Genomic DNA, 18,775 nt, shown 5'->3' with positions numbered 1-18,775 from the left:
TGCCTGCTGTCCTTTGCATTTTTTCAAGGCTGGCATGGGAAGTTTAAAAAAAAAATAGGGAAGAAAGAAGTTTACCACAGGCTTAATTGGGCCTGAACCTCCTGGTAAAGGTTATTCCGGCCCCAAAAATGTTCAGATCCCCTCTGCAAGGAAGCGAACTAGATGAGTCTTGTACATCTCTCAGCTCTACCTCAAAGGGTTGTTGTAAAGGTAGACAGGATGGGGTGGTTAGGGGTCATGGCCCTAGAGAAAGAAAGATAAGCATGTAATACAAAATTGCCCTTTAGATGAGGCCAAAGGTCCAAGAGTTGCTAGTCATCAACTAGCTCTTCAACTGTTGCTCCTTGGAACAAAAAAAATCTTTTTGCAGATACAGGGTCCAAACAGCTTTGAAGGGGGAAGTATTTAGAAAATTGAGAGCCCATAGATAAAGTATTTGTGTGTGTGTGTGTGTGTGTGTGTTTGCACAGGAAACCATCTTTTAAAAAACAACTAGATCTGAATGCCAGCTGGTCGAAACATGTGCAAGTCACCTTTCACCCTCTGTAAAGTGAAAGCAGAACTGTAGTCTATAACAGGTGTTGAGCACATGCAGATTCCTTATCCCATACTGTTACCACCTTTAAAATGACAAAGCACTTTTATTAAAAGATTATGAAACTCAGACATAACACACAAAGGGCAGAGCAGTATCTGGTGTTAATGCAACCTGGCAAACCCCCCTCCCCATTATGTGAGCCTAAATATTATACATTGCTTCTCTCCTCACTGCAGTCTGTGCTGATAAACTGCTCCACTAAATACTATTTCAATTCGTTTAAACAAAGGGCTGGGGTGTAAAACCGCTGTTTTGAAATCCTATCTTCACCAATGGATGCAAATGGCTTATTTTGCAGCACCCACAAAAAGATATGTGAAACAGCCTTTCACACTTTCCACACTCCCATTGTTATTTTACTGTCATTAGCCCCAACTATCATGGTCAGTGGTTACCAATTGCGAGTACTCCAAAATATCTGGTGAACAACCAGGTTGCACAAGGCTGCCACAGACTGTATCCATATGCTTTCACCTGAATGAAGAGGAACCTCAAATTGCTTTGGTCTTTGAGTTTTTTTTATTTTGGGGGGAGGGAGAGAGAACAGACAAGCCAAAAGCATTAAACAACGACACCTAAGAAGTCAGCGCAGCAACAGAAGGATGTGGAGTCAAGCGAATGATTATTTATTCTAAAAATGGAAGTTTTTCAACCTACATATGCCAGAATTGTTAAGGAAAGAAAGTTACAGATGTAAACAACCACACAGTTACATGTTCAATGGCAAAACCCTTTTTTACTGGCCACTTAAACGTTTTACAGTTCGTAAAAACATTTACAGCCTCCGTTTCGCTTGAGCTTTCCATCTACAGCAACTAAGACATACAATCATGAAAAACACTAACAGATTTTAAACAGGCTGAATTTTTTTTCTATTTTTTGTCATTTTTACCATTTCTTTTTTTTTCCTTTCCTTTTTTTTTACAAAAATGTGCAGAAAAAAGAAGACATCTACTAAAGTTGCTAAGATCTCTCAGTCTGATGGTCTAGGATGCAGCAGTTTTAGTCATTCCCTCCCCCCACACAAAAACACACACAGGAAGACAAGTGTGTGTCATTTTTTGAGATTCTACTTTTTAAAAGGACCATAGCTCCAAAAAGCTATTCCACTGAACAGCATCAGCAACTTCTTGAAGTGATCCCCTGGAGAGGCGTGACCGAGGACCTTCTTGCTTTCATCAAGGCTGCTGGCACTCTGTATGCTGGTAATCACGCCCAAGACCAACTTTCCACAGCATCAATCTATCACGCTCCCATGCGAGTGTTCAGTTAATGAAGCTATCTGCGTGCGCACACTCTCTCACACACAACCCCTTCTTCCCCGGAAGAATATTTTCTAGTGGCCTGAAGCATGTAAAATACCAGTTAACTTTGTTATAAAAACAGTTGTCACACAACCACACATTCTGAATACACACATGCACGGAGATAGAAGAATCCTGCTTCTCTCTAACTCCTATACTTGAAAAAAGGCAAGAGGGCGAGGAGGTGGCTGTTGCCCTCCACACTCCCTCCCCACCCCACATCAGCCCCCTTTTCAAATGACTTGGCAGGCTCCCCACTTCTGTTCTGTCAGGCTGGGATGCAGGAATGAGCATTCTTAATGGGGATGGAGACAAGAACCGTTTGCAAAGGCTGGAAAGAGAATTCTTGTGTAGCCAAAAAACAAAACAAAATAAATTTAAACCCAACAATCTAAAAAGAAAAACAAGTGTTAAAATTTCAAACAGTGAATCACAAGGAACAGAGGCAAATCTTCAATCCCTGTGTCTGGGAATCAGACATAATTTAGTCAAGCTGGAAAAAGGTGGTACCAAGAAACTAGGGAGCATTTACACAATGTGTCTTAAGGAAGAACATCCTGTTGTAAAAAGTCCCCCATCGTTCTGTGGAAGAAAGCCTACGATGAAGCAAAATAAATCAACCCACAGGATGGGGAATAGGTCCCCCTGCAACACACATAAATTCCCACCCATATCCCGGAAAGAACACCAGCCACTAGACCCAAGAAGCCTAAGATTTTCTTCCATCTGCACGACTGGACAAACATGGAAGAGGATGCTTTAAGAATTATAGCTAGGCACACTAGTGTGGTTAAAAAAAGGAAAAAGAAAAGTGGAAGCATCAATAGAAGCCTCTAGGAACTGGAAAAATAATTAAGCTTCATCAAAGGGCCAGGATCAAGAAGCCAACATTTTTCAAGGACACACACACACATATACACACACCTGTCACCCCACCCACCCAAGCGCAGATCCTCTTTGCCCCTCCCCATGTTCCTATTTACACAGGCTACCAGTTTATCAAAACCACAAGGACAGAACACCCCCCTTCCCCCACAATGACTGTATAAAACCAGTTGGTATTCTCAGCACTAAGCTTCTCAAAAGGTGACAGTTACATGCTTGCAGTTTTGCTTATATACATGTTAGGTGCTAACAATGAGAAGATCCTGCAGAAACCCTGAGAAAAATGTTCTTTCCACTCCACTTAAGAAGAAAAAGAAAAAAAGAGGACAGATACTATAGAGATGATGAGAGGGCCAACTAAGCCTTGGGAGGAAAGGAAGGAGGGTGCAGGAAGGGCACCCAAGGCAGCTTGCTTTGACCCGGGAAGAACTTGGGAACGGGGCGAACTAAACTCCTGCACTTCCTTCCGTCTGATGGGTCACAAATAAGCAAGCCGCTGAGATTTCAAGGTGAGGCGCCTGCAGAAAAGGGAGAAAGCTCAAGAAAAGCCTCTGTGGCCTGAGCGACACGAGGTCAAACAAGCCTCCTGGCAATTCACTGTCTGAAAACGTAGGCCAAACTCTGAAAGAGGAACATCAAGACCTCTCTTGTTCGCTCTTGGTGGCTACAGGATGGGGAAAGGTTTCCTTGGTTCAACTAGAAGGAAGAACATTCATGCCGCCACCACCCTGGCCTGGAAAAACAGAGTGACAATGCTCAGGAAGTGCGGTTTTTCTGCACGAGTTAGGAGAAGCCAAAAGTTGTATCCCGTCCCCTTCCCTCCGCCCAAACAGCCACCCGCTTATCCCTGCATGCCCTCATTTGCGCCTCCCCCTTTGCCATGTGAGCCCTGCACCTCCCTTCCCGTCCAGCTGCTCTATGATGTCATGTTTTCCTGCCCAATCACAGGCAGCGCTAAGTGCTGCTCTCCTGTTTGCGCAAACGTTTTGATTACAAATGTCTAAACTAGGTTTGAAATGTTTTTTTTGTTTTTTTTATAGAATAAGACAATATTCTTTTCAACAAACTTTAAAAAAAATTTACAATTTCTTTTTTTTTTTTAACCTCCCCCTCCCGCCCCCCTCAACCCTGCTGCCACTTTCCCCAACAGCCCCACATCCATTATGTTGTGTCTTGGGAAGTGACAGACACCCCCCTGCCCCCCAAATAGAGCCTCGCTGGTTGGCTGAAGGGTGGAGATGGTTGGGGTTTCACCGGTACCCCTGGTATCCCCCATAGTAGTTCCTGTAGTATCGGTCTCTGTCTTGGTAGTAGTTCTGCCACTAAAAAAAAGGACAATGAGAGTTGTTATTATGCTGCTAGTAGGGTATGAGTGTGCTCAAGAGCAAAGGGCCTCTCATCTCCTACAAAAAACAGGTTGGGCACCATTCATGTTATTTACGTGCTGATGGAGTGAATGCACTGGTGCCCTCCAGAGGCTTTGGACTCTGGGGGGCACCTGGTTTGGGCAAGGTTGGAGTACACAAATAATGGATAATCTAAGATAAACAGTCCTATTGTAGAGGTGGGGAACTGAAGCGGTGATTTTAAATAGTGCCATGTTGTTGCTTTGAAAGCAGAGGTGGATTAGGAACTGAGGTTCCCTACATCAATTACCTACTTCTCACCCTCCAACCCCTTTCTTTACTCTAGTCAAAGTCAAAAGTTTCTCTTAATAAATTCTGGAACCAAGACTTCTTGTACCCAGAGCTTTTGTGGTCTGGAAGGCCTTTAGATGCAACACTGCTGGAACCAAAGCAGATAAGAGTTCCAGCAGTAGTTGTCTCCAGGAGCAGAGACAGCGAAGTGCAAAAACCACTATTCTAAAAGCATGGGACTGTGTCCAACTAGCTTCTGTCAGAGCAGGCCCTCTGACCTAAGTTAGCCGTGTCCATTCATTTCAATAGGTCTATTCTTCGTAGGACTAACATTGGATACAACTCATGGTATGCAGCCTCTTACCTCTCGGTTGTAGTCTCTGTAGTAGTCTCTGTATCTGTTGTACTCATAATCACGCCCGTAGAACCGATTGTAGTCCCCCCTGTATCGCTCGTAGAAGTTACGATATCCCTGTGGATTGAAGGAGCAGATTAGATGCAGAGACATATACCTGGCACTGCCCCTTACCATATAGCCTGTTCAAGGAAAAGTGGCTAACCTCTGGCCTTCCTGGAGTTGCTAGACTTCAACTCCCATCATTCCTGCCTATTGGACACACTGGCCAGGGCTGATAGGTGCGGGGCCAGCTGCACTTACTTTATAATTTTTTTATTCTGTTTATATACTGCCCTTCCTCCCACAGGAGCCCAGTGTGGCTTCAGAGGGCAACTGGAAGAGGATTTGCTTTGCATGCAAAAGGTCCCATGTTTAATCCTGGACATCTTTGGAATAAGGCTGGACTCTGAAACCCCTTACACTGCCAGTCAGTGTAGCACAATATTGAGCTAGATGGATCAGTGGTCTGACTCTCGTCTAAGGCAGCTTCCTAGGTTCAAAGGTCGCTAAGAGGAAATCACTTGAAATTTCACAATATGGAAGGGGGGAAAGTGGCCCCGTTATGTCTTCCTGATTAAGAGTATCAAACCTAACTTATCAAACTTGGGCAAAGAAAATCCAAAGGGATATACTTACACCTCTGTTTCCAGGCTGCCCCCAGTACTGCTGCTGCTGCTGCTGTTGCTGCTGCCCATAAGCCCGATTGTTGTAGCCTCCTCGGCGCTGGCCACCAGCTGGGGGCGAGGGGGCGGGGAATGTAACAAAACAAAGATGTGTCAGACAGCAGTGCCAGCTTAAGTGAAAATATTAAGAAGTGCTGAACAGTCAACCTGGCATCTCTCTTTTTTGTGTGTGGAGAAGCAGGACTTTAGCCCAGGGCAGGCAAGGCAGCTCAGGGGCATTCATTTTTTTTTTAGGAAGCATAGGCCAAAGATGCAAGAGAACATTTGCCACTTACAAACACATTAGGATCAGCCAAAGCTTTTTCCTGCAGCTTGCTGGCCAGCCAAACCTCACCCCACTTTCCTAAATTCACAAGGGGGCATGGTGGGAGGAGAAGGATAGAAAGCTGACCACTACTACGACCCATTTTATGCTAAGTGTGCCTATTTCTCCGCAAATGGTGTTTGAATCACTACCCACTGCCCCAATCCAACTCCTCCCAGTCCTCTACCCCAAAGCAAGGTAAACTGTGACCTCCCCACTTCTCCCACCCCCACCGCCCCATGTTTGCCCCACCTCCCACAGAGCATTAGGCTACTCACACAGCAGCCCGGGAGGGTGCTGCATACTTGGATGCCTGGGCTGAGCTGCCAAAAAGAAAAACAACAACACTCTCAGTGAGAGTTTTCAAGATTTCCAGCCTTCCCCAAAATGACTACAAAGGACCGCCTGCTCTACTGTGGAAGCTACAATTTTGTTATGGGCTTGAGCAGAAGCTATGGAGAAGTAGTGGAAGCGCAAAGCAGAGGGTTAAGTAGCAGGAGACAGATCAGCTGGTATAGAGCCAGAGGTGGGAGACAGAAAGAAGCTGGACAGGTGGGGGCCCCAGTAAGCAGCTATGCAAAAGGACGGGGGGGGGGGGGGAGAGACTCAAGATGAACCACTCTTGACAGGGAATAAGGAATTTGGGTGTTTCAAAATTGCTCGTGGCTGTGTGATCCAAATGAGAAACCTTGTCTCTGGCTCCTTCTCTGCTGGTAGCCGTCTTTTGGAAAGGAAAGGTGGGAGATAATACATGATAAATTAACTAAGGGAGCAGATGTCCCAGGCTGTTGCTCCAGAAGGTGGAAAAAAGGCTTATAATCAAGGGGGAAGGGGAAATGAGACTGGTACATAATGGGGAGGGGGAGGTGATGAAAGCTTAGGACAGGGGTGGGAAATCTGTGGCCCTGCAGATGTTGCTGGGCTCCCAACACCTCCATCTGCCCCTGCCAACATCATTTGGTAAAAATGGTCACTGGATGGCTGAGCAAAGGAAGCACCATGAGGTTAGTCTGAATGTGACCCCTAAAACAGACATCAAGCCCGCAGATGTGACTTAATGAATCTAAATAAATCTTAGTAAAAATCTTAGTAAAAAAACTGCTGCAGCCAAGTCCTCTAAGTGTGCATACAATTATCCTGCATGGTCAGAACTTCTCACAAGTACCCTAGGCTCCAAAGGGAGAGAGCTAAACCCACAAGGAGCCAAGAATGAGCTGAACAGGAATTGGGGAAGTCTTTTGGGCAAGAGTGAGGCAAGTGCTACTCTCAGAGAGGCACGGGATTTCCTTTGGGACCTGGGGAACCAGAAGCCCACAGCTGTCCTCAGCAAAAAGATGAATGAGGAGTGTCAGGAGTACCTCCAGAGAGCAGCCCTTGCTACTTGCAAACCCTCACCATATCCCTGGCCGCGGTTGCGGTTCTGGCGGTTGCGTTTGTTGCGGTTGTTACGTCTGTTCGTCCGCTTTTCGGAGGGTGGGAGCAGTTTCCTGGCCTCTTCCTTGTATTTGGTGACGAGGGGCTGGGCCTCCTCCTTTGCAAGCTCTTGGTACAGGACTTCATCTATGAAATCACATTTCTCCGGAAGAGAGAAGTTGGCTGGGATCACAGGGAAGCAGGAGGAAGAGGAAGTGCAGAATCATTAGAAGAAAGTTCTTTTCAACAAGGAAAACAAACCTGAAGCCCCAACACCACCACTTCACTCGTGTTCCCACAGACCCTTTTTGCAGAGGCTACCTTTCATTTCCAGCATCACAGACTCAGGCACATCTTCTCCTTCAGCTTCCTCCCTCTGCTCCAGCCTATCTTCCCAGTCTTCTTCAGTGGGAACCAACACAATCACCTTGCGCACAAAACCCTTGAAAGGGAGCAGCTTCCGCCGTTGTCCAGAATTGTACACATTACACTAAAAGGGAGAAAACATGCGGGTCTTAAAAGATAGCAAGAGCACCTCCTCTCAGAAATGGCCAAAAGTCATTAAGGGGCTCCCTGAAACCATAGCCGAGCAGGAATTACAATGAACCAAAACATTACGGTCGTTAATTATAATCAGACTTCTAGTGGTCAACCCATCCTTTATGGTCAGGGGCAGGAAATGCTTCTAAAAGTATGGTGATAGTTTAATTCATCTCTCCACATGTTAAGAACTCAAAATGTTAAGAACTCATCTCCTGCCTTGCCCTGTCTTGCTTTTTGTAAAAGTACCCTCCTCATAACCAGTGGTGAGGAATGGATGTTGCCAACACAACTCTCATCACCCCTGACTGCCGACCATTTTGGCTGAGGCTGTTAGGAGCTGAGTGTCCCAACTACACCTCAAGGGCCCCATGTTCTCCACCTGCGTCCTAAGCATGTATTTAATGGAAGGCTTTTATTTGCCCTTCCCAGTAGCTTCTTTTGTTCTGATACCGTTTTCTGGATTTCACTGCCATCACCATATGCGAAGCCTTCTCCTCTAACAACATGGAGAAGAACAGGCCCACTAAAATGTTGTGACAAAGACCCTTTCTCATGTACCCAGTCATCAGAGAAATCCTGTTTGTCAACTTGCGTGGAGACTGTATGAACACTTTGGATTTTCTAACTTCATTGCCTACCTCCTTGGAACTAAACCCCCTCAGCCCTTATGTAAAAATACCTGATCGAGGATGAAGTTTCGCTTTGTCCTGGGGGCAATCTGGACCAGTTTACTAACACAACGGGCAGCTTGCTGAAGCAGTTGGTCTTTAGCTGCAGTGTCCAGGACCTCTTCAACTTCAGTGCCCTTTGTCTGATAAAAAGGGGGGGGGGAATGGAGACAGAATAAATCAAGGAGAAATATGTCACACACACCACAAGCCACTACTTTACACAGTTAAGAGTTTAGGAACTGACAATAGACATGTTATTCCAGGGCAATTCTGTATTCCAGGGTGTCTCCACCATACGGCCCTGCTGACATTCTTGGGTTGTTTGTGGGTTCTCTCTTGTCTTCTCTAAAACTCTGTCTTCTACAGAGAAGTGAGTTCAAAAAACCCTTGCTTTTGCTTACAACGATGATTATGAAGGCAAGATGGCCAAGTCAAGGTTTAATCTGCAATTACCCCACCCAATTCGCTCAGACCTCAGATTCACCCTCTGGAAGTATACACAGGCTGAAAAGTGAAAGTGACCTCTAACTTCTTACCCTCATTTGGCAGAGAACAATGCCTGTTCCCAAGACGTTGTAGCGCTTATCTTGATTCTCCTGGATGTGCTTCTGTGCCCAGTGGGTTTTCCCGCATCCTGGCAGCCCAACCATAAGCAGCACCTAGAATGGGGAGCAGGAAGAGAGTAAGCAAGCCCACAAATTTAGAAAAGTTAAAGGGAACTGGTGCTAACTGTGCTGTTGGGCCATGCAAGTCCCTGTTAAGACAGCAGTTGCCAAAGCTCCATTAAGATTTCATCTATGCTCTGAAATGCCTTTCAACGCAAGGGGGCTAACCACAGAGAAGACCCTCCCTGCCCTGCAATCAGAACACACGATTTTCTGGACCCTTTCAAAACATATCCCCTTCCTGGGAGATGCCCTGCCCCCAGACTGATGAAAACACAGGATGAAATAGAACACATAAAAAAGACTACAGCTAGGGAAAAGAAGAGAGAGGAGGTTTATCTACCTGGGTTTGGAGGCACATTATTCCCCCACCTTGACCACAAGCTATCTAAGATCACATCCACAATATACATTTAAAATTCCAATTCTTACCCCCTTCAACAAACTACAATTCCCAAGATTCTTTGGGGGAAGCCATGCAGGCTTAATTGGATTTAAATGGAATGTGTGGCTGTGATCTAATTCACCAGAATTTGGTACAAGACAGTGTCTTCACCACTAGATTATCCATTAGAGTTAAAAGATTAAGCAGCAGCACCAGCAGACCACTGTATTATTGGGACGCTAGAGAAGCCCCTCTAGGAACTGGAACATGGAAGTCTGTTTTATTACCTCACACTCTCCAGGGGTTTTGGGTGGCAGGGGAGTGCGCACTCGATCCTCAATGGGGACGGCATGGATGAAGATGAAGTCCTCAGGAACCGGGAAAAAAGGCTCCTCTTTCTGGCCGAAGTTCAGCTCCACGACACAGTTTTTACACAGCACATGCGGCAGAAGAGCTCGGTCGCCGAGCAGCTCCTTGTTGATCTGGAAGGCCACACCTAGGTCCTCCCCATTCTTGGAGAAGGACAGCTCCACCTCTTCACTGTCAAAGTTCTGTAACACAGGATGCGCAAGCATGTGACCGGCAAGTCCCCGTGGAATGGGCACACACACACCTTCCTCACACTGTCACATGCTTTCAAAGCCATGTTCTAATAGCCTCCTGAAGACAAAGCAATGGAAGGCAAAGCTGGCTTTTAGCTGCCCTGGTTGAACACCACAGCCAGTTATGGGGACGTTCTAGTAAGAAGCATTAAGGCAAACCTCGTGACGGCACATGCAGTGCACGGTTGTCCCCTGAACGGCACTGCATCAAGGAAAGGAGCAGGAGTTAACTTTGTGTTGTTAGTTACACCTTGGCTGTACAGAACCTCATTTTCCCCTACCCCGGCCTACTCCGAAGATACCGAAGCGGCCCCTCAAGAGCCGGCCCGAGGCCTCGCTCACTGCACTTACAGCAAAGCAACCGATCACATCATTCTCCCCAAAGGGCTGACCAAAGTCTTCGAATTGCCCATTTTCAGCCTTCAACCCTCGTCCATCGTAGCCATAAGAAAACTCATCCTCACCTAGAAGAGAGCAACACTTACTATGGTGACTTCACCTTGAGAACTGCGATTTCTTCCCCCAGGCGGCGCCAGCTTAGTTGCGCTGCATTGCTGCCGGAAAGGAGGTACTGCTTACCTAGCTGTGAACGAGAGAGATCAACAGACCATCCAACGCGAAGCAGCTGGTTCTCTGTGGACCCTTCCTTCAGCGGGAGGTTTTGTGTCACCTAAGGCAGATCAAGGGGCGATGCCCATTTGAGACAAATGTTAGGAAGCTTGTAGAAAAGGTTGCTGTATACACCCAAGCACATTTGCAAAACAACACAATGATCTTTATTTAAATATCAGCCCAAGAAGACCCAGTCAAACTGGCCCTCACAGCTGATCCCATTTAAGGCAACTTCTGCAGTACAAAACACCTTCCCCCAACCAAAAGAAAAGAAATATGTAATTCACCATTATGTTCTGATTATACATTATACTACTGCCTTCTGCTTTGATTGGGTAAGTGTATTTTTATTCTTCTGTTCCTTGGCTGGAATCCAATTTATGTTGGAGGGCTAGGGGTCCTCCAGAGCAAATCTGGTTGGGGGGCCTGAATGGAGGAAGTGGAATTGCCAAAAATTGCCCCGTCGGCTGCTAATGGATGCCTTTCATCACTGGAATGACACCAACTGGATTATACTATGTGTTTTTAAAGGACACATTTGCAGCTATTGCTGTGTAGCTTGTTGCTTTTTATTGCAATAATAAATTTTTGTTCTAAAACTGTGGATCACCTAGGCAACATTTGTTATTAGGCAACCTAAAAGTGACCTAAATTAAAATAAACTAGCAACAATAGCTCAAGCCTCAATTCCTTGCAGATAAAATTCACCTATCCAACACGTGACACACACTCTCTCTCTCACACACACATACACACACACACACACACATGTTGTGTATACACATATACATTTATCTGCCCTGAAGAGTTGGTCAAAACACTTTTTGTCATCGTTATAAGCTGTTGTGCAGGCCCAACTAGCAATAGGAAGTGAAGGAATGGCAACATAAACTTTGTTAACTTGTGCCTCAACAACCTTCACAGAAACGAGACTCCACTTACTTCAAAAACAGATCTGTGCAGTAAGAGTTGTATCCAACAATAAAAATTAATAGACCCAGGTTAGTGATGTCTATTAATTTCAATGAGCGTACTTTGAATATGACTAACATTGACTCTTAAATGTCCACTTCATACTGATCTGCAGGGGTCCAAGTGCTACACTATGCCATTCACAATGAAAAACAACTCCAAGCTGCAGTCTGTTGAAATGATCACTCTAACTAGCTCAGACCACACTTGCTGCTGAAAGCTCCAAGAAGGCTCAAGATGGATTATGTGTTCCCCTGAGGAAACGTCCTTACCTTTGCCTCAAAGCAGACCTTCCCCTTTTTCACTCCATGTGTACTTCTTGCCCCAGACCACAGATTAGGGAACTTCTCGGAGAACAGAGGCTGGCCTCCATAGCGGTCCTTGGTAGCTCTGAAGTGGAGATCGGACGTATCTGAGCAAGAAAGGAAAGCAGGATGCATTTAAAGCCAACATGTGTGTGATGTCTGGCACTGCAAAATAATTTCAAAAGAGACACCTGGGATGTGGATCAGTGATCAGATTTTGAGGCTTTCTGTAATCCTTTTGTTCATAATGACATCCAAACTCCTAAAAATATCACCCCTTGTTACCCCACTCTTGCTGAAGTGCTCAAATCCTCTCAGGTTAAGTTATAGAAAAGGCGTACATTGTAGTGAACATAGGAGGGATTTTCTTTTCCTGTTGGGAAGGACACGTTCCCTCCAGGAATAATTAAGAATCGCATGCTGATGTTGGGAGCAATCTGAACAGGTAGGAGGCCAGGCTTGCCACCTCACTGGAGGAGGAACAGATCACTCTAGTAAGAGGACTAAATTCATCACTTGTAAATGGCTTTTCTCCCCCACCTTCCATTTTTGCTTCTCCCAACCCTTGCCTTATACAGTGAAGGAAGAAATGGGATAAAGACTTAAAAGAATTTGAAATAATGAATCTGGGTTAGTAATGTCCATTCAATTCAATGAGTCTACTCAGAGTATGACTAACATTTAATACAACCCCAGGTCTTTTGGGTTCTATACTACTTAGGGTTGGCAAACTGATCAGAGTTATAGCAAGGCTTGCTATCTTGCTTTTAATAATTTTTTTTTAAAAAATGAACAAAACAAAAAACACAAAAACTTTCAGTTGCAGCCTTACTATACTACAGCAGACCTGACTTTTCTATGAAATTATATTTAAATTTGTCATTACACAGTTCACATAGCGTACAAAATAAGCACATACATGTGTCCAGGATCACAGTATTCTCATCATCCTCTTCTCTAGCCTCCTCCTCTGGTGGTGGTGGAGACTTGGATCTATATTGAATATAAAGGAATAGCCAACAAGGTCACATTAAAAAAGCATCCAATAAAAAACTGGTATGTAGAAGAAAACAAAGCAATACCACAAACACCATGATAATCCTTGGAACCTTGTTCTCACATCTGCTTGCCCTTCCTCCTGATTTAGCATTCTTTTCAAACCAGATATTAAAACAATCTCTAGGTAGTCAGAACAAGTCAGGTTCATGGTCCATGTTCCTATGTTGTTTGACTTTCATACTTACAAGAGTTTGTTTCAAAGACACCACCCTCTGGTTCAAACACAACACTAAGCCACAATTTTGCAAAAGTGAAACTGAACTCTGCCCAAGTCCTCCTCCCAGCAATGTGGGGAGAGTGTGTGTGTGTAACAGAGAGAAATTGATGCTTTGCTTGTGTTCATTCACAAAGCACTAAACCCACAGTTTAGTGTTCTGTATGAACTTCATGAACCTAGCATGAATTCCTGGACAAAATGACCCACATCTCACCGGCTATTGTATGCCTCCTCTCGGAACTCATAGTAAGCACGGCCGTGCTCGTCCTTTTCATCCCGCTGTCTTTTTAGTCCATGGCGTTCTCCATCTGGTCCAGCCTGCTTTGCTTTCTCATCATCCTCATTTGCTGTAAGAAAACACAAGCACACAAAAAAAGAGATTTGTTGAAAGCAAACACACTTGCATGTATAAGCCCCTTCTGGCCTCTCTTACCTTGGAATGAAACACACATACGGTGTTTATCTAGGACTCCTAGGGTAACCTAAATCCCCTGTGATCAACCTAAGGGAAATCTTTATAAACAAGCCTTGTGTCTCCTTTTTCGCTAACAGTTAACCATGGATTTAGTGAGGCTCCTGGAAGTCAAAGTGATATGCTTCATTTTTCCATTTTGGCCTGTGGGCAGAAGTCTTACATTTTCTGATTCTCTCAAGCCTCCAGTTCTTTAGCGTAAGTTTTATTTTACATCTACATCAATAAGGTCTGCAAGCTTTCAGTGGCATTATGCCTGATGCAGAAGATAGGAACAAAGCCGCCACATCTGTAAGACTGATGTAGGCATGTGTTAAGTACTAGGATGACACTTCATACTGCAAATCGAACTTCAAAACAGATTTACGGCAAAGATGTGACACACCCTGAGCCCACATGTAGATCTTGAGGGTATTAAGTAATGTGTGCCTAAGGATAAATTCCTATTTCTTCCTTTCATGTTAAATGCTACTCAGAGTGGCCCACGCCCCCACACTTTCCTCATCAAAAACAGGGTTCAATGTATTTCCAATTTCTAAGGAGAATGAAGCATATGCTAAATATCAGCATTATTCCCAATATGTTAATTGCTTTGTCAAGAAACAGCATAGAACTAAATAGGCACAAGAAAGACCATTTACCTCGGAATAGCCTATTTCAATGATGCACCATAACGTGCCTTTTTTAAAAGCATATTTCAATTTGCAACCATAGACAGGTAGCAAAAGTAGTGCTAGCAAACAACAATAAGCAACCATACAACTTAGGAGCCACACATGGAATTGCTATAATGTTCCCCTAGGAAGTAAGCCCAGCTATAGTCAATGAGGTTTACTTCCTAGCAAGTGTTTAAGATTGTAGCCGAACTGCCTAGCTTTCTTAAGAATAAAACAAACCTTTAGAGACAGGGCAGCAACTAAAGTTTTCCTCTTGAGAATCTGTCGTGTGGTCTCATGAACTTGGTAACAGCCAAACATCACAAATCTGAAATACTAGTTTTCCAAACCAATTTTTCAGAGGGTTTACCACTTAACCAAACAATGCACATAAGTCACCCTTAGTGCATTTCATGTGAATAAGCCTGGAGAACATGCTTTGGTTACCTGCAGCTGCTTACAAACTGAGAATACTGTTTATAGCTATGCTTGGATACCAGCAGGTTTTTAAAAAAAAAAAAATCAAGGACAGTTTATTCCAGAAAAAAGAAAGAAAGTAAAAGTATCAGTCAGAGGCTGAGAAGTCTGATGTGCTCTCCCCTAAACACACATTTGGCAGCAGTACTGAATAAAACACTTTCAGCAACTTCTAGTTCAAGGCCCAAGACCATGGCACTACATCAGTGTACTTATTAGGGCTTCTTAGCAAACTGATGGCCCAAAGCAGTGAGAATACAATTTACGAGCTCGAAGTTCAAATCACACCTTTTAGGCATCCTTATACAAGCTTCACATCACAACCACAAAATGCTAATGTTCAGTGATTTGAACACTTAAAATGAATAATATATTTATAATGCATTTATTATGCTAAATTACTTTCTTGTGGCAAACATTCAGAAACTGATAAATTGTATAAACAACCCTCTCTCTCCTGTCTACCAACTGTAGAAAATTGAATAATAATTATAATTGCAACATTACTAACTTTTATACACACAATCCATCATAGATGAAACTTTGCAAAGAATCTTACCAGCAAAACAAAACGATCCCTGTCCATAGGGAACTAGCCCTTAAGAATTTAATCTAGTAATTTAGACTCCTCACAAGTGCTTCACACACCACACACACACACACACACACACATTTTCATCCCACTCCTCCTCTAAGGAGCTGAAGGTAGAGTACACAACCAACATTTTTTTCTTACAACAGCCCTGTTAAGCAGGATAGATTGGGAGAGTGAACAGCTAAAGGTCAGCACTGAGCTTCATGGCCGAGTGGAAATTCAAATGAAGGACCCCCTAGTCCAGTGGTTCTTACCCTTTTTGGAGCCACAGACCTCTTTAAGAATCTGCTAAAACAGGCACCCCCAAACTTGGCCCTCCAGATGTTTTGGGATTACAACTCCCATCATCCCTGGCTAACAGGACCAGTGGTCAGGGATGATGGGAATTGCAATTCCAAAACATCTGGAGGGCCAAGTTTGGGGATGCCTGTGCTAAAAGCTATTGACCCCTTCCTCAGAAATTGCCCCCCCCCCAAGACAATTCTCAAAGTAACAGAAAGTAAATGAAATAAAAATCTTCTATTTATGTGCCTAGTTCATAGCCCCCCCAAGCTCATCCATGGGGGTCTATGGGCCACAGATTAAGAACCCCTTGTCCTAATTCAATCTCACACGCCTCTACTCCAAGACTGTCTCTCATATCTTAATAACCTTATTTACACCAACCCTGACAAAGTATAATGCCCATTTATGGAAAGGAAAAAGAGACAGGGCAGCAAACATATTAGGACAACAGTCATAATTTAAATTAGATATTTCCTGACTCACAACAATTTAGCCACAACATAGATTATTATTTATTTATACTAAGCCATTAATGTGCACACCTCTTCACAAGAGCTAATTTCTTATGGACCACTTACTGCCTGCCACTGACTGGGATTCTAACAAAAAAAATATTTACACACAATTTAGTTCTATCGACTTCTACTGTATTTTTACTGTATAACAAAAAAGAGGTCCCTGCCCTGAGGAGCTTCCAATTTAATATTCAATTCAGGGGGAGGAAAGAGGAGAAACAAAATGGAAACAAGTATCAACAGAGGAGAAATAGGAGTTCAGTTACTATTACAGTGATATATATAAAGGAATGGCTATATATGAGAGAAAATAGTACCATGACTAAAAGAGTTAGAATGACAGAAAATCTCGTGAGACAGTAGAATTGTGACATTTCTATGCTAGGTCAACTGCATATAAATTGTACACTGGCTATTCACAACAGCAGTTAATTGGTGATAACACCATCTTCTGCAGTTATGAATTTACCTGTTGGCCCACAATAAACCTGTCAAATATTTTACTTTTGTTCTACAACCAATAACAAGTCACTGGGCCATTAGAGATCTACCACAATACACATGTTTACTCAAAAGCTAATCCTATTGTGTTAATTGGGAGCTTACTTCTGGGTAAAGAGCACACAAAAATACAATTCAACAGCCAAAATCCTATACCTTTTTTACCCAGAAGCAAGATTCACCAATTTAAAGAGGGCTTATCCACCACTAAAGCTGCAACCCTGTGCATCCCATCCGTACGCACATTAATTTGCAGGTTAGCATCACCAATCCAACACAAGTTAATTGCAAGTAAAAGATGCACAGGATGTGCTGTGGCATAGCTGCCCTTCAGAATGCCTCACAACGAGGATAAGAATGACAACACAGGGGTTACAACAAATAAAAGCAGCATTAGTGGTAACATACAATAGGTAAGATATTGAGGATGCCATAGTTAGCCACCTCTCAACCAACAGGTAGCAATAATGACGGCAATACGTAGGTAGAATAAACACAAGGTGGTATCCAACTTTAGTGATACGCAGGGTAGATCCAGCTAAATTAACAGACGTTACTAACTTGGGGCCATTTATTTCAATGAGTCTAGTTTGCAGAACAGGGTTGCAATGCAACCTTAAAACTACAACGTATAAGTAACAATAACAATGAGGATGCTGATGAGAAACGAATAAAGACACGGGGCTTTACTGTGCGCTTTCATCCGTATCCGACGTCAGCCCTGCTCTGAGGAGGCCCATTGAAACTTCTGCTAAGCTCACTGATCCGAAATGGTGCACTTCAGGAACGGCTTCCGCCCATGAAATCAGTGGACTGGGGGGTTGCATCCCACGCTCGCCCTGCTCAAGAGTAGCCCCGCTGGAGTGCGTCGACACGACCTGAATCTGGGTCCGCCCGTTTCAGCTCGGGGAGGCTCTTGAGCAGAACTTCGACGGATGCGTCCCCTAAACCAGAGGCAGCCCACCAAGAACGTAGGCAGGAGCTTTGCCCGGCGGCCAACAGCCGCGATGCGAAGCGACCGTTACACTCCGCCCCCACCCCAGCCACGATTCCCGCCTTACCCTCTTGCTCGGCTCCCTCCTTGGCCGCGGCCTCTCCCGCCGCCTCCTCGCCAACCCCGCCGCCGCCTCCTTCCTCCTTCGAAGGCCGCTGGGCGCCGTTGACCCCGCCGCCGCCGCTGCCGCCTGGCTGAGCCTGGGCCTGGCCTTCGTGCTGCTCGCCGGCCTGCTGGGGCTGGGCCTGGGCGCCACTCGCCGCCGCCGCCTCCCGTTGCTGCTCCTCCTCGTCCGCCAGCAGCGCTTCTTCGTCCTCGTCCTCTTCCTCGTCCTCCTCGTCTTCTTCGTCGCCGCCGCCGCCCTCGTTGTTTTCGCCGCCTCCCAAGCGGGGCCTGCCGAGGCTCTGCCCGGCCGCCGCCGCGGCTGCCGACTCCGCCCCGGCCTCCTCAGGCCCGGCCGCCAACATCTCGGCGTCCAAGGCCTCCTGGAGCCGCTGGGCCAGCTCCACTTTCAAGCCGCGCGAATCCAGGCCTCGCCGCCCGAGCTCGGCCCGCAGCTCCGTCACCTTCAGCCGCTTCACGTCCATGGCGCGCGCGCTCCGCGGATGAGGGGGGGGGAGGAGGAGGGAGGGGGGAGGAGGAGGAATTAAGCGAACGAAAGGCGCTCCGGAGGGACTGCGCCTGCGCGGTGCTCTCACGCTCGCTCGCTCTTCCCTCAGCGGAGGCCTACACCCCTGCAGTCCGAGTTCGGCGCGCGCGCCCGCGCCTGCGCCGTCCAGCAGCGCTCCCCCCTCGACCACCCCCCCCAAGCACGGCTCCCTCGCCTTCGAAAACTTCTAACGCGCAAGCGCAGCCTGCCGAAAATGGCTGCCGCGCAGGCTCGGAGGACGGGCCGGCTAGGCAGCGAGGCGCATCGCGCAGGCGTGGACAGCCAGCAGCCCGTCGATGAGGGCAAGCGGCACAACAACGCATGCGCTTCGTTGCGGCGCATGCGCGCTTGCTGCCCCTTCGCGTCCCCGCCCTCTCCT

The 18,775-nt window shown here is 45.6% G+C and overlaps 1 protein-coding gene and 1 long non-coding RNA gene across 2 annotated transcripts in view; one reads left to right on the top strand and one right to left on the bottom strand.

Annotated features, from left to right (window-relative positions):
* Nucleotides 1-18,775, top strand: part of LOC308465224 — a 192,006-nt gene that overhangs the window by 91,858 nt on the left and 81,373 nt on the right. The window lies entirely within an intron of this gene.
* Nucleotides 1,099-18,456, bottom strand: HNRNPUL2 (heterogeneous nuclear ribonucleoprotein U like 2). Its single transcript, XM_080984597.1, has 14 exons — nucleotides 17,815-18,456; nucleotides 13,467-13,599; nucleotides 12,896-12,969; nucleotides 11,944-12,083; nucleotides 10,667-10,757; nucleotides 10,439-10,551; nucleotides 9,773-10,036; nucleotides 8,972-9,094; nucleotides 8,444-8,575; nucleotides 7,543-7,711; nucleotides 7,204-7,404; nucleotides 5,458-5,555; nucleotides 4,789-4,896; nucleotides 1,099-4,109 (listed from the first exon to the last, which is right to left on the bottom strand). The coding sequence occupies exons 1-14, from the start codon at nucleotides 18,332-18,334 to the stop codon at nucleotides 4,038-4,040; spliced, it is 2,238 nt and encodes a 745-aa protein (XP_080840723.1). The 5' UTR covers nucleotides 18,335-18,456; the 3' UTR covers nucleotides 1,099-4,037.

The sequence above is a fragment of the Podarcis pityusensis genome, assembly GCF_964106645.2.
Source record: "Podarcis pityusensis genome assembly, chromosome: 16".
Taxonomy (NCBI): domain Eukaryota; kingdom Metazoa; phylum Chordata; class Lepidosauria; order Squamata; family Lacertidae; genus Podarcis; species Podarcis pityusensis.
The sequence above is the reverse complement of the archived record's forward strand: the minus strand, read 5'-3'. Positions and strand labels throughout refer to the sequence as shown.

Bases quoted from the DNA above. Each gene is read 5' to 3' on its own strand.
- HNRNPUL2 (XM_080984597.1), bottom strand. From the start codon at position 18,334: ATGGACGTGAAGCGGCTGAAGGTGACGGAGCTGCGGGCCGAGCTCGGG. The intron at 12,970-13,466 runs GTGAGATGTGGG...TATTCAATATAG, and splicing joins GAGGAGGCATACAATAGCCG to ATCCAAGTCTCCACCACCAC. The intron at 8,576-8,971 runs GTAAGAAGTTAG...CCTTTTTATCAG, and splicing joins TTGTTCTCTGCCAAATGAGG to ACAAAGGGCACTGAAGTTGA.